Below are 22516 nucleotides of genomic sequence, written 5' to 3' on the forward strand. Positions count from 1 at the left end.
CTTCCAGGGAGTGGTTTCAAATAATTTCAAATCAGGGACCTTTATTTCCCAACAATTAAGAATAGGTCAAAGAAATATTGGTAAGTAATCATTAATGGCTTTAAAATTAAACTAATGAAGATATTGATTTATGGTTTATTATTGTAACTATAGTTGAACTATAACCGAACTAATTGTTATTAAAAGTATGCTGTTTTAAAAAAAATTATATAATATAATAATAAAGTAAAAAATATTAAAACTTCGTGTTAAATGAAATAATAAATGAACATAGAGAACTAAATTTTATGATTTGTAAGAAAAAAAGAGCTCAAAGTAAATCAAGTAAGTGAATATTACGAGAAAAATAACTAAATTAGGTCAAAGATGCATTTGAAAGAGTTTATTTATTGTTTATTTGAGTTTTTCTTACGTTTATAATCATTTATGTAAGTGTTTGTGAGAATTTATGAAAATAACATAATATATTTATAAATTATTCTTAGTTTATTTCAGAGTAACTAAATATGTTTTACACTGTAAAGATATAGCAAGCAACATGACGGAGGGGTTGTAAAGATGCTGGAGAGTATGCATAAGTCTTCACTTTATACCTGGTGGACGTTTTTCATATTTGTCAAAATAAACCAGAATCATACTTTAGTCAAACCGCAACCTATTTGCACCGTTCAGACACTTCAAAGACTGATTTGCAAATGGGTCTTGCTAATAAGTATTTTAGGACATTAATTAAGGAAAAACTAATTTTCTGAGGACGTAGTTAGTATTTATCTTTGCAAATTAGCGTTTCAAAAAGCTGGACTGTACCAGCCTAAGGGTAACAAAGTAATTTTGTTCTTTATAATTTTCTTAAATATTTATTTTTCTATTTATACAAGAATTATTTGGATGTATACATCTCTCACTTGCATAACTATAAAACATGATACAAATCTAGTCTTCTATTTAAAACTAATCATATATATTTGAAATTTCATTTAAATTAGGTTATATGATTACAAAAATAAAAAAAATTCAACAATTAATTTTAAAGTTGATACGATTCAAATAATTTTTATCCTTAGGGAATGATGTGACAATGATAAATGATGAGTTAATTATCGTGTGTAAATAAAAATGACAAATTAGATATCTTAAGTTTTTCACATAGTAAAAAAAAATAAGAAGATTTTTAAATTAAATAAAAGGATAAAACAAAATTTTAAATAAAATTGAGAACACAAAAAGCTAATAGCTTCTAAGCTAATTTATTTTCCATAAACTAATTGAGGTAATTTATGGAAAATAAGCTACTAAAGTAAATTAGTATACCTAACAGTTTATTGTAGTTAAAGTAACTTATGAGCTGGTCAAATTATAAACTCTTCAAAGGCTTCATCAAACATAGCCTTTAGTTCAAATTTAACATTTTTTTTATACTTAAAATATACCTTAATTTCAAAAGGTCAACTTATATGCCATGATATGATTTAATCGGAAACACTTTAAAGGGGAAAATATAAGATAAATATGTTAGTTGGTGTATAAGAGGGGCTGAAAACCATGTAGAACCAACTTCTATCAAAACAAAGTAATACATCCAACCAGATTTTAGAGTATACTAGTTTTACTTTGAGTTTAGTTTTGGACAGCTGTTAGTACATCTGTCAATACTATTTTTCCCGTTAGTTACAGTAACTAAACTAAGGTTAGTTAACTGCCTTAGTTCACATCTTACCTCAGCTGATTTCTCTATATAAAGAAAAACACAACTCATTGTAATCAACTTTTCATTATTCAGATTCAATAATAGAAATTCTATTTTCCTTGTCTTTACTCTCTCGAATTCTATGAAGCACCAAAAAGAAAGAATGTGAACTATTTTCCTAAATACATTTATTCCTGAACATCCTTATTTCGCATGAGCCAAAGATACAAATGACCACATGCCAAAACATTTGACTAGCTTTTCGAGCTTTTTGCCCTATAAATAAACCTCGCCTAGAATGTAATGGTTCTCTAATATTTCAGGGGGAAACAAATTAGTAACCCAACCAAACAACACAACAACTGAGTAACAAAGATCTCAAAGTAAAGCCTGCTAAAATAAGAGAACATTTTTCTCAAAATAAATTTACCCTTGGTAGGATTCAATACATCAGAACATGACAAAAAAAGTTAGAACTTCATTGAGTGGCATTTCAAAAAATCCTTATGGATTGCCGAATCCATAACTACACATTTCCATTCTAGAAGTTGGTTATAAACTGATCGAACAGAAAGGTAACTAGAGCTATCAAAGGTGGCATTTTACAGCTAATGTGATATACAGCTAACCTGAAATAGTTACTTGAAAACACACAAGTAGTGTTTTTTACAAATTCTTGGAAATTAGATATGTGATTGAATCGAATAACTATCATAACATGTTTTCTAAATTTACAGCAAAAGGATAAGATTTCCAACATACGCCCCTATAGAGAACCGTGAAAATATGCCAAGTCTGAGCTGATATGAGATTTCATAGAGTTGACACGGCAGATTAAGAAGCAACCTACTATTTCTGTTTAGAGGATTAACTGGACTGAATATTCCCACTCATTGGCTTTGGTTTGAAAGCACCCCACAAATAATACTTTTCACAAATTCCTGGAAAAGTAAATAAGTGAATGAATAAAATACCTAACATAACAAATTTTCTATATTTATAACAAAAGCACAAAGTTTCTAACATACTCCTATCATTTGGAGGTAATAGATGTGAAGAAAAAATGAGGAGCTCCACATTGTTAATGACTGCCTTGAGAGCAAATTCTTGTTCAATTATATCATTCAGCACACGATCAAAGCTCAACTCATCCCTTATTCAGGAAAGAGAATATCAGAAACAAAAGGCAATATAGAACATTACATTACCACTTATCAGTCAGAAATGCAGAATATAATCAATTGAAGCATACCTTTCATACAGGGGGAAAAAATAGAGACCAATATTGTCACTATTAGGAGGAAACATGTCGAAACTCTTGGGCCAAATAGCAAACCTCGATAATATCTCTACATCAAGCAGTGTAGGAAGCACTGTTACGGCTGAAAGCACTTTTGAGCAAGCTTTGCTTGATGCATAAGCAACTAGACCAAAATCTGTTGCTTTGTTCAATATAAATTGTCCCCTATAAATGAAAAAAAAAAAAGAAATGTTTATAAAGAAATAAGGTGCATAAATAGCCCTCAAAACACAATTCAATAATATTACTTGAGAACTTTAGATCAACGATTAAGGACAGGATAAAAGCAGCATCAACACAGAAAAATAGAGAAAAAATCTCACGTCCAAACTGGATCACTAAGTGGGTGAGCACGACTATGCTGGTCAAATTCAGGATATTTAAGGTGCGGAGTCGTCAAGGCTTCATATTTCTCATGCTCCAATGCTTGCTTGTCAGATGAAGTATTTAAAGGACCTTTAGGTGATTCAGGCTCCTTATAAAGGATGTTTTTATCTTCAAGGATCGGCTGTCTCTTTTCAATGTCATTTCTCCTAAGGCATTCAGCATGAAAACCTTCAGATGATCTAACAGATTTCAGTTTTCTAACTGCAACACTCTCCTTTTTCATTTTCATCCTTTTATATTTGGCTTCAGCAGCATGACTTATGCGCTTGCTTTTTCTCAATTCTTTGGATTCACATTTTTTGGGATAATTTGGAGCACAGTCCTCACATCTCCAGATAAGTGTCCCATCATCTTCTGTATGGAACTTATCTAGACAATAACTGCAAACATATAAACTATCTGAAGAGCACATTTTACATATATCAAGCCAGAAAAAGAAGTACACAACATCTTAGGTTCCATTTTTATCACAGCAAGGGCCAGCCAATTTGGGAGCACCTTCGTTTCTCTACTCGAAACGCGAGTATGTGGGAATTGTGGGTCTATTCAAACTACACATCAATATATAAACTTATGCAATGTAAATCAGAATCCTAATTAGAAGAATATTAAGCTCCTTGATCATTTTACTACTTAACTGTACACATATACAATATTAAGCACATATATTGTATGCACCTAGTTTATCATATATAGTTGCCTCAAGAACCTGAAAGGGATTTAGTGAAATATTAGCTAGTTAGTCATTTGAATTTACAAATGCAGCAACATTTTTCTAGACTAAATCTTTTCTGTTATGAAATAATAATAAATCTCAAAGTGCATAGTCATCTTCACAAAATAAGTGATTGAAGGTCATATGTAGATAGGCTTGATAATCACACAAAGCTGCATTGGTTGTGACTTGTGATCAACATATGTTCACCTTTTTCAGTGACTGCATTGACCATAAGATTTCACATGTTGTAGCTCCCATGTTTTAAACTCAATGGGAACCGCAATATTTGAATTCATACACTGAAGATAGATACTTATAGAATTGAAAATATGTGTCATAGTCAATGAAGATCATAAAGTGATAATTTATAATCTATAATCTACAATTCTATACATATAGCTTCTAAATGTAGTCATTCAATAAAAGACCAAGCAAATTGATATTGTTGGTAGATTTATAAGGGGTAAAACTAAAAACATAACTCCTGAGAAATTCCTGCTGCAATTTTCTGGCAGATATTTTTGCTAACTCCTCAAATCAGCTATATATTTTACAACTTACAAGATAAAAATAATTAATATATATGCTCCAGCTTGAGAAAATGTTAGAAAATATAATGTATGCGTACAGTCAGTCAGTTCATTAGTTCTAGTTTTCAAGTTTTCTCTTATTCAATGCCAAATTAACACATTCTATCCCATATTATAATGCAAGTCTCAATATTTTTACCTTATTCTTGAAATCTTGTTGGACAATAAAGAAATTAGTGTAAATGTTGAAAATTAAAGAGTAACCATGACTTCCTACTTTTTTTTTCCCAATATATAAACACTGGAGAGACAAATATGTCAAATTCAAATTCTGTTCTGCTATATCACATAATGTGAAAAATAATACACTAAAAAAACATATGGTATTATCTGATAATACTTTTAGTTTTACATTTTTTGATGCCACAATAATGTAACACCTTCTTGTTTAGCAATAGTATAGATTCTAACACCAACACTGGATCAATTTTAAATTTTATTAATACATAGATATCTACTTTTTTTTATAAAATGTAGACAACAGCATACTTTTGGCCGAACAAATTATGAACATTTCAAAATCAAATAACAGAAATAGAATCCCAATTAATTATTTTAACCCTAAATCAAAGTATTATTAATGATTTAAAAGTGAGGATGACAACTCACAGTACACATACCTATGCTCAGCACAAGCTTTACACTGGTCGCAGTATATGAGGCTCTTCAAATCTCCTTTATCACCACATATTAGACATATATTTGTCTGTCAAGTTCATTGAAACAATTATAGACACACATTCTAATATTAGGCCATGAAACAAGCTATAAGTTGAAATGTTCTTAAGATAAAGGAAAAACATTGTCTATCAATAGTCATAGATAAATTCTAATTTGAGTGAATATTTACAGTGAACTGCACACAAAGTCAACAAAACAATCACAAGATCTAGTATTCATTATTGCTTACATATCCACTAAACATATTAAGAAAATGGGGTCAACACAACAATCAGCAAAATGTAAAATCAGATATTCCTTAGCATATCTCCTATTGGAACACGTTAACAAATAGGGGCATTGACATTCTCTTGTTCACCTAAAGCAACTGAAATGTGTGTCAATTACAAGTTACAGCAAATTTCTAAGAAATTGCAACTTATAGCTCACAAAATTTAAAAGGATTTTGAAAACAAGCTACAAACATTCAGAAATCAAAACTATTTATAGAATATTTGTAGCTTATTTTACCTTCAAAGGGTTGACAACATTCTTCAAAATCCGTATGTAACTTTGTTAAAAAATTACAACTTTATACAAAATTATTGTAGCTGACACATTTGCATGCTGCTTTTTGGGCAACATACATGGGGAATTGGGGATGCCCCTAAAAAGTTGTCATAAAAGTATGGCTATTTATTTTTTGCTGACCATGCTAATGCTATTGGTCAGAAAAAAACAAAAGATACTTGTGTACTGAGAATTTTAGGAGGGTTTTGAAGGGAGAGAAGATGGTGCATGAGCAAACTTTTGTCTCTTAGACAAAAAAATATCGAATCATTCAAGTTTGACTACGACTATTTGGTCAAAATTCACAGTAACTCCACTGTTAAAATTGACTGAACTAGTTTTAGTCTTTCAGAAATTGTTTTTCATGAGTAAAATATTCTGTATAAAAGTTACAAAGTTGTCTAAAAGAAGTTCACAGTACATCCTGAAATTCAAGGGTTAGAGGTAAGGAGAATTTCGAAAAGAAAAAAAAAAAGGAAGAAGAAGAACGAAACATGGGGTGTACCTTTTCAACTTCAATGGTAGTAAGCAGTGTTGGTGAATGATGTACACCAAAATCTTGAGGAATCATCGTTACAAATCGCAAAACCTTGTACGCTGAAGTTAAACCGTCTCCGTTCTTTTAAAATAAGCTTAACGTTGTCTCGTGAATGAAATAGAGAAAAAAATATATTATCATTTAAATAGATAAATAAAAAAGAAAGAGGTAATTAAATTTCACCATATTTTTCCAGGTGAATTTGTTTAAATTTATTTATTGAAATAAGTGTTTATGTTTATTTTAAAAAAACAAGTAACTTTTTTTTTATAGTTTGTTTGTCTTAAAAAATAGTTTTTTTTGTGTGTTTACTATAAGAAGTAAATTTTATCTACTTTTCAAAAAACGTTTATTTTAAAATTTATTTTTAAAAATTTAAACAAACTTACCCTTACAAGCAAAAAAGAGAATAAAAATAAATGAGTTTAAATAAATTTAATTTTAACTCTATTAATTTTTCTTAACATAGCATTATTTACTATCTTTTGATTTGTAGTATTCACTTAATCTGCCTTCAATTTCTTCCCACTTAATGCCATCACCTTAAAATTCAAAGGAAGCCAAATGAATGTTTTATTTGTATAAATAGTTTAAAATTTGTCAAAGTATTTACAAGTTTGTGTAGGAAATAATGTGGAAAAAAAATACTAGTTGCTTCTACATTACGTCACAAATATCCTTTATTAAAAATGATTATGAAATAAAATTGAGTTTAATGATTAATAGTATAAATATCATTTAATTCCAAATCACTTTTGATATGAATTTTAAATTAAATATCATAAAGATGTATAAATTTATTATATCGATGAATTATGAATAAATGATAATTATTTCTCATAAAAATTATAGGTAAAATTAACTTGAAGTAAACTTTTTCACAGAAAACTCAAATCAAGACATAGATTAAAAAAAAAACAAGTATTCAATTATATACCACTAAAATCAACCACTCATTAAAATACTTACATCACACATTTAGCCTTGAACTTTTTAATTATCATATTATCTTTATTTAATATATAAAAAATGTTCCATAAGGATTAGATGCAGAGCTAACATGACATCGTTAGTAAAGGCAACTCCATAAACTAACAAAAGCTCATATTGGAACAAAAATCAAATGGGTTATCTTCCTTTTTTTTAATCTATACCTATCGTATAAGTTAACTAATATTCACAAAAATAAATGTTACAATAAAAAAAAAGGCTTAGGATTCTGGTGGCCCGACTCTACAAACAGACCACTCTTAAATCGGTGACATACTAAAAGTGTAAATGTACAAACTCGCGGAACATCATGTGTCAAGAATGTTTGACATCTATCATGAATTTAGTAATGATGCATACTTCTAGGTGAGCAGGATATGGCTCAGATTATGCATCTAACTCCATGCTTCAATCTTCTGCATGTTATTCTAGGAATCCAAGGCCTTGAAATTGTTTTATGAATGTCCATTTTGTACCAGACAAAGCCCCTATGTTTCTGGCAAAGTCACTCATATAACGACAAAACCAAAGAGCCTTGAATGCTAAGTACCAGGTTATTCTGCTCCCATAAAACCATGACAGTGTCCTAAAGCCTAATGGGAAGTCCAAAGTTGTGGAATGTCTTGATGGTTCCATCACAACCAGCTGCCACAATGGATAGTCCCCATGTTTCTGATACATGTTTTTCATGGGAAGGATCTTTGGTACATAGCTTCTGGTGATCAAATTCAACTTCTACAAGAGGTAGATCCCAACTTGGAAGCTTCTCCTCGGGCCATGTGACTGAACCGCGGCATGAACCATCAATCGAGAACCAACTTCCGAAAGAAAATCGTTCCGACTCCCTAACACCATGAGAGGCCTCTAGTTGGTGTTGTGAAGAATAGTGGGTAAAATCATTGGAAGAGCCACTTCGTTCTTCTGCACTCATGCCAGACCAAGGTATTGCAATAGTAACCCCCTCAGAGCCAAAGTGCTCACAGGAATAATTGGATTTTGTCTGTTTGGAAGAGGCATTTCCCGAGTCATTGAAGTTCCAAATATACACCCGAGAGTCCCCTCCAACTGAAATTATATGTTCTCCACCAGAGGTAAATGAACCAGACATCTGGCTTCCGGATCTTGAAAGGCCTGCAAATAGTAGCATGATCAACCAACTTAGAATGTTCCATGTAAACTAAGTATCAGGAATGTAATGTAGATAGTTGAAACAAGTTATATCTTAAATTCATTAATGTTCTAGTGGGTTTTGCAATCATGTACAAGCCACGAATTAGTATAGGTTAAGTCAAAGATCACATAAGGAACACAATCAATCCACAAATAAAACCTAAAACACACCTCTCAAGATACTAGGTAAAGAATGCATACCAAATTGGTAGTTTAAAACATGGAAAGCATGTTTAGGGATCAAATACATTTTTCTTAATTGGAGAAATTGAGTAATGTGCACAGGGAAACAGCCGAAAGTAATCAAACTCACCAGGCCCCTAACTACAGATTAGTAAATTATAGTACCTAATAGAATGACAGGTACAATGCCATACTGCTGTAGTTTAACTTCAACTTACGAATTTGGATTTGTAACCCAACTGTAAAAGGAAAATAAAGATTTTCCATACTGTTTGACATGCGCATTACTTTTGATTAGATAGACAGGGTAGGCATTCAAATTAAAGTGATTTGTTTTCCAATTTCTATAACAATTGCTCAAGTCTAAAACTAGCAGTGTGCAACAGTATAAAGGCACCAGATCAGCAGATCATACTCACAAATAATGCAACTGTTTAAAGATACTAACTAATTCAACAATCATGTGGTTGATTATTCATTGCTTAGTGCCCTACCTTTATATGTCTGAACAAGTTCAATGCCTTCCAATATTCTAACTTTGGAATCGTCAGATGTAATCATAACTCTCTGATGGTTTTTCTGAGAAAACTGCAATTAATAAGGGTGTTGAAATGTTAACAAAGTAAATGAAAAAGTACTTGTAGAATTTCAGCAATGACAAAGTTTCAAGAATAAAACCTGAATGCCTGTAATCTTGTTGCCAGATGTTCTCTTCTTTCCATTGACACGAATCTTCGTCTCAAGCTGGAAATATTTGCCTGAACCATTAGAAATCCAATTTAGAGACTTTAATTCATGATATCTTCCGTTTTTCCCCCCTACTAAAGGGAGTTCATGACTTTATTAACTAGTAATCCACAAGTTAATACCTGAGGCAACATAAAAACGGCAAGTGCCTGTGAGGGAACCGACTACAAACCCCTGCACGAGTAAATAGTCATAGGTTCAATATCTTATGAAGAAAAGAATCCAGAAATGTGATTAGTAACAAGAAATATAAAATCACAGATTCAGTCAAGAATTCACAACATACTTTTGCATCTGGTCGGTAACTTATAGCACTTATCACATCTCTTATGTCTGCCCAGTCAACAACTCGTTCTTCATGTATCCCCCATATTCGAACTTTGCCATCTATGGAACCACTGATGAAGTAATTTTCATCAACGGGATTGAATTGAATACAAGTCACTGTTTCCATGTGAAAACAAGACAGAATTATTATTATGCTTGTTTGATAAAGATATTGCAATATTTCACATTCTAGCAAAGTAAGAAAATGAACAAGGCATATGTTGTAAATAATACTTACCATAGTCTTTGTGATAGAAAACACTTAGACATTGACTACAACCAATTTTCCACAAGCGAACAGTTTTATCCGAAGAAGATGAAAGGAGAGTCTGCAAGAGGAACTCGAGATCAGATTTAACAGAATTTGCAAACAGAACAAACATAAATTATAGTATAAGTGGGTGCAAAAATAACAAGCTTCTGAAAGTTAAACTCACATCTGAACTGGACCAAGCCAAATCCAAGACATCACTTGCATGACCATAAAATTCATGCAACGGTGATTCCTCGATTTTGAAAATCTTATTTGGAAGAACGATGAAGGATGATTGGCTTGAGTGTTTCTTCTGAGAACTAGAGAAGTCATGTTTCACTTTGCTAGCTGCACTGTCTTCTGCATTCAAGCAAATACTAGATGTATTCAGTGTTTTTACACGCCATATGCGTATGACACCATCTTCTCCTCCACTAGCTAGATATTGGCCATTGGGACTAAATTTCATAGTCCAAATTAGGCCTTCGTGAGCTCTAATCTCTTGTCCAATATACAGTGCACTGAACTCCATCCACCTCTTCTTATTCTGCCTTACATTTATTCTTCGAGTTTTATTTGTCGTTGAATTCAATTTTGATCTGAATTTACCTCCACCTCCTTTCTTGCTGCTTATAAAGTGCTTCCACCAGTTTTTCTTCTCCTTTTCACCCATATCAAAACCAAGACACTTTTCTGGAACCTCGACTTTTCTATGTCTAACCTCTTGATCTGTACAAGAAACCTCATAAACCTTCCCTTCAAAACATGATTCATCTTTGGGGCATCCCTTATGTTCATCAAACAAGGCTTGTGCCTCAGAAGTGGCTTCGCTGCCCGAGAGAACCAACTCAGAAACTTGATCATCAGGCAAAATACAACTACAAGCATTTGAAGCTGCCCCACTATCCCTGATCCTCTCTAGTCCCAATCTCACTGATGAATCATCAGAACTCATCATATTATTCTCTTGAGAACAAACCTTGGAAGATGATCCATCACCCAATCCCAACCCCTGCAAAAACTTTTCCCTTCTTTCCATCACACTCACAGGCTCATTCACCCAAATCTCATAGCCAAACTCTTGTTTTGTCAAAAGAGACTCTCGGGTTGGTGAGAAACAATCCACTGAGTCAAAGAACAAATCACTATCTCCTTCATCAGAGATCAGCATAGCGAGCACTCAAACACAAAAGTCCCACATAAGAAGAAAAAAAAATGTGTCCCTTCCCCTTACTATAAAATTCCCTGCTTTTAAATACCACACACCACCCCCAAAAATCAAGGGACCGAGTTTCACTCGCTGATGGAGCAAAACTCAACAGAATATAAAATGCCACAACCACAAACAGGGACCAAGTACGAGGAACCTCTCACCAACTCAACTGAAACAGCCAATGACAACTCTTGTTGGCATGTTGGAAACTCTCTCGAAACCAGGATCCCAATACTTTAAAAAGCAAAACAAAAAAAAAGAACAATAAATTATTCCCCAAACCCCAATAACACCCCTATAGAATAACCAAAAACCGAGAAGATACACAAAAAGAAGCCAAAAGCTTTTGGAGTTGAAACACTATACCCGTCTTGAATCCCAAGCTACCACCCCGAAATTCAACACGAGCACCGACCCTCCAGCAATGTTGGCCACAACACCAAGTCAAGGTTCATAAAACAAGTGCAGTGAACCAAACCAAACCAAGGTTCAAGACACAAGAGAAACTGGCGGAAGAAGGAAAGTGGTGTCACCCAGAAAACAAACCAAACAAGTAAATTTCTTTCTTTCACCTCGAGATCTAAGAGTGAAAACTGCACGCACGAGCGACAAACACGAGCGGCGTGGCGCGATAAACAAGATGTTACTGTTCTCTGCACTCTGCTGCAACTACAACAACAACCACTCTACAACATCTTCATGCTTTGCTGTTATGTAATGTACTGTAATGTAGTAATCCCCACCTATTCTCTCTCTCTGTGTCATCATAAATAACCAAAGAGATAAATTTCAGCGTTAGCTTATAAATTAGTAATCATCAAATAGTGACACAGGTTTAACATTGACCGCATTATAATAATAACATAACAATAACAATAATAATAAAGTTGTGGTATTGTTACAGCATTACTACTACATTAAAAGTGAAGAGACAAAAAGTACAGAATTTTTAAAAAGCATTTCGCTTTCGAGGGAAAGGACCTGCTACATGAAAAGAATATGCCTACATCAAGCATAAGTGTTGTGTTGGTGTGACAACGCTGAACCAGAAACCACAGATCCAAGTTCAGATTTCAGACAAATTCAATTCAACCACAACAGGATCCAACTTCATGGTCTTTTCATCATGGCAAATGGTTTTTTTTTTTTCTTTTCATTCTTATAATAATAATAATAATAATAGAAATCTTGCTCTGAGTTTGTTGTTGGTGAAGAAAATAACAATAACAAAGAAATAACTAAGGCGTGCCACTAATTTTAAAGTGGGGTTAGTGACTGTACAGCTAGATAATTCCATGATTGATGGCTGCTAGCAATGTGTGTTTGACGCATTAATGGCTATAAGAGCACTCCTAGAGATAACAAGTGAAAATAGAAAAATGGTGTGTGTATGTAGTGTTGTAGTAGTAGGCAAAAGTAGTAGTACTGGGGCTATGGAAGTGCCCTTTTACCCTTCACAGAGAAAGTGATGAGTCGAAAGTGTGAGGGCCTAAGAATGATATAGATGCCCACTTGGAGCCACCATAGGGGTTCCTTATTACAGCATAACATAACAACATTATATCAGCTACTCTCTTCCTCCTCTGCGATACAGTTCAGATTTTAATTTCTTGGCCTTTGTGTAATGTTTTTCCTTCTTTGCACCATTAATGCTAGGTTGTTGGTAGTATTCTATGCCACAAAACTAGTTTAACGCAGTAAAAGCTATCACATATTGATTAAAGAATTTAAAAAATATTATTTTTATTAGAAGGTGTAAAATTATGATATTTATAATTTTTATGTTTTTCATAATTTTTACAATCAATATATATTTTTAATTTTCTTAATTAAAGTGTTTAAAATACTAATTAACAAAACTTTTGTATGAACACTCTCTTCATACCCTACCTCTCTTTTTTTATATTTCCTTTTTTGTAAGATATAGGTTTGCACAAAACATTGCTACTATTCTTAGCTAGGTTGGTTCACTACCTGCTAACAAGCTGGTCCTGTCTGACCTTCTGTTCTGCGTTATTCGGTGTCAAGAAGAATTTATTACTATGGAACATGATTCTTTACTGTTAAAATTTTAACTACAGAGATCTGAATTTTTTAAATATTATTTATATTTTAAATTCAAATATTAAACAAAATAGAGGATCCTATTTATTGATTATGGGAAAATGTTAAATGTACATCCATCATTTTGTCTCTAGAATAGAGGGTGTCAAAATCGAAGAAAAGAAGAGAAAAAAAAGAATGATAAACATGAAAAATGATGTGATAAGAAGTAAATAAAAGAATATAAGATAATATAATAATTTTATTGTTTAAGTTTTACAAGTAATTAACTAATTGTTATATTAAAGATAATTACTAAAACATAGCAAGTTTATTATGCAATAGTTTATAATTAGATAATAATATAAGTTTTTCAAACGCATAGACTATTTATTTGTAACATATTGGTATTATTTATATTCCTTGACTTCCATGCTAATGACATGGAAAGGACCTTTCTCTGTTATCACTTTCTATCGCCCCGAGCAATCAGATCTCTGGAACTGGAAGCCAATCCGGATTTTTCACCCCTTTCTCAAAAAGGGGTTCATGACTTTTTTTAAAAAATATAAAAAAATAAGAGAAAAAGAAACTTCTTTGAAACTGGGCTAACTTTTCCAATTTTGGGTGGATTTTTTTAGCAACAAGAAACTCACGTGACTAAGTTGAAGGACCCATCATTCATTTAAGAAGCAATGGAAGAGCTAGTTCTCACGGTGTGGTATTTAGATAATATAATAGCCATTGGAAGGACTACCTAAGGAGAATGTGGCCAAACAATTCCACTGTCACAATTTAGTTTGTTTATGCAAAAGAGTTTCGAATCCCTCTTTAAGAAACGAGGACGCTGTGGTGTCCGGCAAAACAGAATGGAAGATGGTGCATGACATGTGTCTCAGGAAAAAAAAAAATCGGTAAAAATTAAAATGCATATGATAAGATGGATCATAGTATACATCATTTTCACCACTTAGCACCCTTCGAACCTTCCAAAACCTCCCTCCAATGTCACACACGCTTTCACTCACCCCTTGATTCTAGATTTTTTCCATTCACCTTCTTCCAGGTAGAGTTTAATTTATATATATATAAAAAAAGTGCTTGTACACTAGTATAAAGTATTTTATTTCAACCATACATTAATAAAATAATTTCGTTAGTTTAAGGGGATTACTTTGGAAAATTAAAGTGAAATGTTTTTAAAATGTTACATATTTAAAATACCAAGAGAAGTGAAAAATATTGGACAATGTAGAGATGAGGATAATTAAAACGATGAATTTGTTTGAGAAATATCATGGACCATGGTAGGTGTATGACACTAATAAGTGTGGAGCCACTGCCACTGGAGTGTAGGGTGAGAAGCCCCTTTCAATTCTGAAATTTTTGCTTCATTATCTGTTTAATGTTATCCCAAACCGCACAAGCACTAGCTGTAATATAATGGATGTTTCAGAATCTTGCACTCGTGTTGCTTCGTGCCAACTTGTGTGTTGTGTTCTACGTGCGTTACCATGTGCCCGCAATAATTAAAATTAATTAATATAAAAAAAATATTGTGAAAATATATTGTAGGAACTCTGACACATATCTCTTCTGTGTCAATAAAACATGGATTTAGTATTCATTAGCGAATCATTCACATGCTCAATCAGGTCCTTTTTAAGTATGCTTTTTTGTTGGTCAGTTGTATTTTATATGTGTAATATGTAATTGAAAATAAATAATTAAATAAGAATGTGTATCACTAATTGAAGATAATCATCAAGCAATCATATCTACTATTTAATACTATTGATGTGTGTGTTTTGTGTTGCTATTTTTTTTTTTTATCAACTACAAGAAAATGAAGGTGAAGCCTACAACTACAAGAAAAATGGCTAAACCCAGAATGAATGAAATCTAACATAGCCGCCACTAGCTGCAAATTAAAGTTCGATTTAACTGTTGAGTGCAAAGACAAGAGAAGTGAGAATTCCCTCACATGCATGCTCGATGCCTTTTTATTCTTGAATGACAAGACGAGAACGAAGGCCTATTTGAGCTTTAAGACCTAAATCTATGTCGCATTTGCAGATTAAAAAACATAAAAATCAGTGTACTATAGCAGATTTGATGCTACGAGGACACCTTTCGGTATCATTAAAATGACCCTTGTGATCTTGGCAGTTTGTATATATAGCATTAGTGATTTTTCACGTGGATTTTTTCAAAAAAAAAATGAACAATTAATTCTACTTAGTTGGTCGCCAATTTCAATCGCAGACAAGCATTGCTTACCATGAAGCAGTAACAAATTTTAAATTATTAGGCGTTTTGCAATGCCAATCATGGTATTTGATTTCCCTACTCTCTTGTGTCGCATTCACTTTCTTGTTTTGCTTTACAATAATGGTTTGCAAATATCACAAAGCTAGAAAGATCAGAGGGAAAAAAGATGAGCAAGAAAACAAGATAGGTGATACCACTCCAGAAAATAGTGAGTTGCACTTCCAGAGATTTCCTTTCTATATTTGCTTTTATCCCACAAAACAATAAAGTCAAGCAAATGGAGGGAGACATAGCGAAAATAGGCACAGGAGGAGCAACAGGGTATGTGAAATTGACACAAATTAATAAAGTTTTTCAAAAGCCAGAGGAAGCTTCATTCATATTTCATACTCATGGAGCACAGAAACAGAAGAAATTAAAAGGCATACTATAATTAATTAAGAACACAAGAGATTGGAGTAGTATGAGATGAACAGTGTAGTGAGCACTAACCTCTAGGGACCCAGCACTCTTTGGGTCTTGAAAGTTGAAACCCTTTGTAGTAGGACTCAGATTGCAATCAAAGACACACAGGGCAAAAGCAGTGTCATAATTGATGTCTTTTTATACATAGGAGTTATGTACTCTGTCGGTATATATAATTCGAGTTTGCAAGAAGGAACTAGGTCAGTTTGGTTTTCTCATTCTCCCATAAATTACATTGATATGGTGTTGGGATGGAGGGGTTTTGAAAGAGAATTGCATTTTTCTTCAAGTGGATTTAAGATGTTATATATCAAAATAATTTACTTGAATGTTAATTTTTTTTAAAATATATATATATATATATATATATATATATATAAAGGTTTTTTTAAAATAAATTTTTAAAATAATATAAAGTTATATGTTTTTTTGTAAAATATAATAAAATAATTTTAAATAACACTTGCAACTATTTGTAAAAAAAATACTTACGTTTAAAGAATTTTTTTTAAAAAAAATCTTCTATAATCTCACTATATATTCTTTTCTTCTAAAATTTAAGATTTTTTTATCATAATATTGATGTGATGTGAAGGATCTATAAATTTAATTAATAATTAATCTTCATATAAAAACTTAGTTGATTTTCTTTGGTGAAATATTTTTTCATAATTATTTTTTTCATCCATAATACTTGAATATAAGATCTTATTTAAGGAATTCAAGCACTCAAATCATCATGGACATGATAGTGAGTTTTTTCTTTTAAGTACTTTAAGTGTTTTATTTAATTTCTTTATTTTTTGAAAAAATATTGTATGTTCTTTTTTCAGTCTTTATTATTATTAAATATAATGGCATTCTTTTTTTAGACAAATATTTTTTTCATATTGTTATAATATTATGTTTCTTTTTAGAATAAGTATTTGAGTATTACTTATTCTTATTTTTAATATTTCTTTGTTATTTTAAAGGTTATAAAGAATGCAACTAGTGTCTCGTTTAGGCTCGTCATTCATAGATGTCCCAATTAACTACTTGGGATACGTGTCTTCTTCAGCTCAGTTTTTTCATACTCGCATATGCGTCAAGGGTATCTTTCCTTCAGGTGGTGTTTGTTTTTGTCACCTTTCCTACTGAAAAAAAAAAAGAGTTATAGATTACTACATTTGCGATCAAATAACTTTATTAGTCTTCTCGTTTATATAGATTTAATTACAATTAATCTTATTATTAAAGGTAATTTATTAACTTTTATCAACGGGACAAACTTATGAACACCATACAAGGGATTGGAATTTTGAACTTGAAGACACGCCAGCAATATTTTCCCTTTCTCTCACTGTTTTTCATATATTACTTTTGGTTTATTTTCCCATGTCTATGTTTTTTTGTATTGTTTCTGAGGCTCTAATATGCTTTTAATCTCAAGTGCATAGATCTAAACCTATTTTTTCAGCCAAAATTATAGTCAAGACTAATTTAAGTATAAGACAATTTTTATAACATGCAGGAAAGACATTCTGTATTTCGGTAGATTAATGATATAATTAATATTTTAAAACATATAATCATTAATTTTAAATTTCTTAAAATTTTAATATATTTTATCCAAACACTACACCAGAGATTGGAAAAACATTTGGATATAATAATTCATAATCCCATAGTACTAGCATTATTAGGAAAGCGTGGAAGTGTGGAAGCCTGATAGGTTGTAGCACTGTAGCATCCCTAGTTGTTAGGGACAAATCTCTTCCCAATCTTCTCTCGATTTCTTTTCATTTAAAATTAAAACCAAAAAGTTATAATACTAACCCCATTTTCATAATCCACAGTCCACGGACCATCCTATCCTACTACTATGAGTTAAAATTTAAAGGGGACATTTTTTTCTTGCAACTTGATGTCTTTGACTCGTTGTTTCGTTTCCATGCAAATATTGAAACTTTATATTAAAGTAAAAAAGAAAGCATCAAATATAATCTCAAACTTCATATTCATATTTGTTAAAGTTTATGTTACAGTCTTGCTAACACATTGCTTAGTGCATGTCATTTATTAAATGGTTCTAATCTTGTAGAAAATAATTGGGTTCTTAATTTATTAATTTATGTTTGACTTTATTTATTTTTCAACTTAGGAAATTTCGTACAAATTTTCTTTAGAAAGAATTATTTCACTGCTTTGAAATATGGAAGATAAAGATTTGATTTGTTACAACATGGCTTCAATAACATTCTGTAATTCCTATACCAAGCCTAATAGTTAGTCCAAAGAAAGATGAGTGAATGCATGATTACTCTTATTATAGACGTGTCGTGGAGTCACAAAACGCTCTTGATTTCTTTTTTTTTTTTTTGGAAAAAATGTAAATTATATTAAACTCAAAATGATACAATAATAAATGGGACATATCTCGCAGTTAGAAAAAATTAAAAACCTTCCTAATACAAGAAGACCTATATCAAGATATTAAAACAAATACGCGCTTGTCTATACATAAGAAACTTAATCTTACTAATAACCTCTATTACAAAAAATTGATAATCTTCAAAAATCAGCTTGTTCTTAGACAGCCAGATGTAGTAGACTGTAATTGTTATATCCAGACAACAAATTTTCCTTAAATACCTGATGTGGATCTGCCCCTAATTAAAGAGTCAGTAATACGCTGCAAAATAAAACGTTATTGATTTCTTCATATTATGGATGAGTGACTAAGGTAATGTTTGGTAAAGTAAAATAAAATGAAAATGAATGTGATAAAAAAAAATTAAAATAAAGTATAAAAATGTAGATTCTATATTATTTTACTTATTTTCTGTTCTTTTTCACCCCTACCAAAAATAGAGTAAAGGTTAGAGCTATGTGGACTTCTTAAGGATCTTTTGAAATGGTACAGTTTTGGTCTAGTTTGGGTGGCACTGGCATGAAAGAAATGTGTTCATCTATGGTCAAATTGATAGAGCTTTATTTTCATAAGTGTCAAATAGCTGGAGTTAAGGAGGAATAATTAAATCCTAGGCATGTGACAAGATGTTGGCTAATAAGAGACTTTTGGGTTCTCTAATTAAGGCTTCTCGACTAAGCAATATATGAGCAAATAGTCTCTCCTTTCCTCAAACTACTTTAACTTGAAGCATAAAGAATTAGGCAAGGGTGTTATATAGGCAATGAATGTTAGCAATCTTAGTTGGTAATGATCCATCAATCATCTTTTAATATTTTTTTAATGAGAATTTTATTGGTAGATAATCCATCTATAAATACATCTATAAACATTTTTGTTTAATTGTAAGGCTTATTTTGATTTTGACAAATCTTGAATCTAATTCATCTAAATTTTTCATTTTAAAAAAATGATCATAATGAAAAATTCTCTGGAGTGACATGAAAATCTTTGAAGGTGATTATGAAATGGTTTTTCTTTCAATGAATAAATGTGATATTGTTGGCTTCAAATATTTACTTCAGGATATTATGATCTGGACATCAACCATATATAACTTTGCTTTAAAATTCAATTCAACATTTAACAAAATTTATTAGATATTTGTTCTCTCTACTCTGTCCGCAGTTAGGCTGCGTAGAGAAAAATCTAGAAAGTATTTAGAATTGAATTAAATGTCAAGCAGGGAGAACTAAATGCAAAGATAAAAACTGATCTTAGCATTGCACAATCGAGAGGTTATGCACTTGATGATTCATGAACAATACCCAACAATTAATTTACTAAATGATAGTAAATGCTAAATTGTTACTAATTGTTCTAAACAGATGTTTATAAAAGAAGTTGTATTTGATTTTCTCATGAATGTTATTGTTACATTTTAACCTTATTACTTAATAATAAGGACCAATGATAAAAAAAAAAGAGTTTAAAAATTTGTTCGACCAAAATTTAGATTAGAAACTTAAAAAAGTTTTCAAAAAATTTAGAGAATAAAAAGATAATAAATCCTATATGTAACTAATTAATATAATAAACAACTACTGATGTAACCATATTCCTAAGAAGCATGCATTTGATCAACTACATATGTGATCAAAGGTTTGGTAGAGTTGGATATGTATATATACACACTAGTTAAGTCCTTCATCCAATCTGTGAGAGTTTTAAAGTTCATTTGTTTTAAAGTTAAATAAAGTTAATCTAAATTTTTTAAATATACTTAAGATGTGTGTTTAAATTAATAGTAATGATAAATTCTAGGTTAAAACGTGATAATTAATGAAGAAAAAGATCAATCCTGTAGATAAAAACAAAGAGTCCTCTCTATTTGATAACCGAATCACAGCTTGAAAAGTGGAGAGGGAGATGTAGTCCCCTAGAGATCGATGAATCCACCCATGATTTAACTTCAAATAAACACAGTCTCAGACAGTGCTATATAGGCAGAGCTCCACTCACGAGACTTTGGATTGTTTGATAAAATTACAAACTACGTCCAAACCACTTATCGCTATATAAAGTCTAGGACTACAATTCAGCTCTATATAAAGGATTGATTAATAAAGTGTACTTAGTGCTTACATTAAATGTCTTTTTGTCCCCTAAATCCTCATGCTGCATTTGTTGAAATATAGAATGTTTTATTATTTAATAGTCCCAGTAACAATGGTGCTTCCTTTTCTGTTCTTAATTAATACATTTGAGGAGAATAATTTAATAATTGTCCATATGCATGTAAGGGGAAAGAGAAGGAATTTGTGGAGTAAGTAACAACAAAAAGTCAGGAGGTGAAAACAAATAAACGCCAATGCAGCGGGCAAGGACAGCAGAGCTAAAAGTTTATGTTTTCATGTTAGTTTTCATGGATCGAAGATACAAGGAATTCTTGCTGGCTTACCATATCTATGGGGTTTATAGGGATTTTTTTTATTATTATATGTTACATGCCAAAAATCTAGACCCCACTCACATGCCCTTTTGTTTTCTTATGAAGCTCACTTGATTGCATTCTCTCTTTTTTTTTTATATATAGAAAATTTTAAATTATACTTTTTTTTGTTCTCTTTCCGCTCTCTTAATATATAACATCTTTTGTTTTCTTAAAAGACGAATATATGTTACATGTGAATCTCTATCTTTTAATACAAATTCAATGGTTTTTCCCTCTCGTTATTATTTTCCACGTGATTAACATTAATTTTTAACTTTAGAAAATGAAATGGTGATTTTACAAGTAGTTTTCAAGCTAATGACACAGATAGATATGCTTCAAACTTATTATATTTTCTTAAAAAAAGTTCAAATCAATAATAAGATATTCAAAATTAGTTGACTATAAATTAATTAAGCTACAGAAAAAAAAAAGATTTAAAAAAACATATTTCTAATTGGTTACCGTTATTAAGAAAGGATTAAAGTGTAATCTTAAGAGAAAAATATATTTTAAAAAAAAAGTATAAACTGTGTAATTTACATATTTTTTAAGAAAAAAAGTGTATTTTTTTTAATTGCATTAGAGTTTTGACCTTTGACTGAATCCCAACAATACTGGCCTCCGATTCTCCCACTTAGTTTTTCCTTCCTTCAGCTAGAAGGTAATAATGGTACTCGTAGGTGTTCATTATTTTATTATTATTTTTCTAATGAATATTCCAATAGAACCAATGGATCATGTAACCAAAAAAGACCAATATTGAATTGCTCCAAGCTGGCATTTGGTCTTTCTCATATAGCTACCTTCGATTGGTCAATTTATATATGATTTGAGACTATCCTGAAGATACGAAGATCCTCTCCTGCTTAATCTGCCACTTTTGAGACTTGAAAAGCATGTGAACACGGATTAGGCCTACCAAATCACCCATATTTATCACAAAAACTGTTGATAATCGTGGCTTAATTCCCAATATAATGTGCAGATCACGGTAATCTATTTTGAAACTTTTTTAAATGATTATGTAATCAACTTTTTATATTAATAAAAAGTGCATACATATTATAATTATCATCATCATTCTACTGACAATGATCTTTGTGGTCCCTAAATTAGGGTCGTTTTGAAATTGTCATTAAAGATATATAAATATACACGTAATATATGGTCGTGCACCTTATTTCATTTTTTATATAATTTCAAGAAGTTTGTTGAGTGTAGTAAAAAAAAAACAAAAACTTCGCATTTAATAGGTCACATATTTGAGTTTTTACTCCTCTGAGGGGAAATAAATGAAAATGTGTCTATTAGTATCGGGAGACTTTCTTTACCTAGATTGTAACGAAAAATTATTAAATGATTTCTAGACTATCACTTAGTTTATGCATGATTTTGCTTCCGCAAAAAAAAAAAAAAAAGTTTATGATTTGATTAATCTTTATTATGTAATCAAATATTATTAATTGTTTTATTAGATAAAGATTAGTCGGGACGAACGAGCAGGTGGTTGAGATT

General features: G+C 31.3%; 2 protein-coding genes across 3 annotated transcripts; both read right to left on the reverse strand.

The window, feature by feature from the left end:
* Positions 1–2081: 2081 nt before the first annotated feature.
* Positions 2082–6544, reverse strand: LOC114410108. The gene is made up of 6 exons (XM_028373891.1): positions 6418–6544; positions 5303–5388; positions 3311–3754; positions 2940–3152; positions 2716–2840; positions 2082–2628 (listed from the first exon to the last, which is right to left on the reverse strand). The coding sequence occupies exons 1-6, from the start codon at positions 6481–6483 to the stop codon at positions 2555–2557; spliced, it is 1008 nt and encodes a 335-aa protein (XP_028229692.1). The 5' UTR covers positions 6484–6544; the 3' UTR covers positions 2082–2554.
* A 1013-nt stretch (positions 6545–7557) lies between these two features.
* Positions 7558–16246, reverse strand: LOC114410109 (periodic tryptophan protein 2 homolog). Of its 2 annotated transcripts, none has more exons than XM_028373892.1 (8): positions 16140–16246; positions 10305–12089; positions 10106–10196; positions 9827–9984; positions 9663–9714; positions 9472–9551; positions 9288–9381; positions 7558–8571 (listed from the first exon to the last, which is right to left on the reverse strand). In XM_028373892.1, exons 2-8 carry the CDS (start codon positions 11289–11291, stop codon positions 8027–8029), a joined length of 2007 nt encoding a protein of 668 aa, XP_028229693.1. In that variant the 5' UTR covers positions 11292–12089; positions 16140–16246; the 3' UTR covers positions 7558–8026. The 2 variants fall into 2 exon arrangements, with proteins under 2 accessions (XP_028229693.1, XP_028229694.1); XM_028373893.1 differs by lacking the exon at positions 16140–16246 and adding an exon at positions 12315–12500.
* Between the last annotated feature and the right edge of the window lie 6270 nt (positions 16247–22516).

This window comes from Glycine soja, chromosome 4, assembly GCF_004193775.1.
Source record: "Glycine soja cultivar W05 chromosome 4, ASM419377v2, whole genome shotgun sequence".
NCBI lineage: Eukaryota > Viridiplantae > Streptophyta > Magnoliopsida > Fabales > Fabaceae > Glycine > Glycine soja.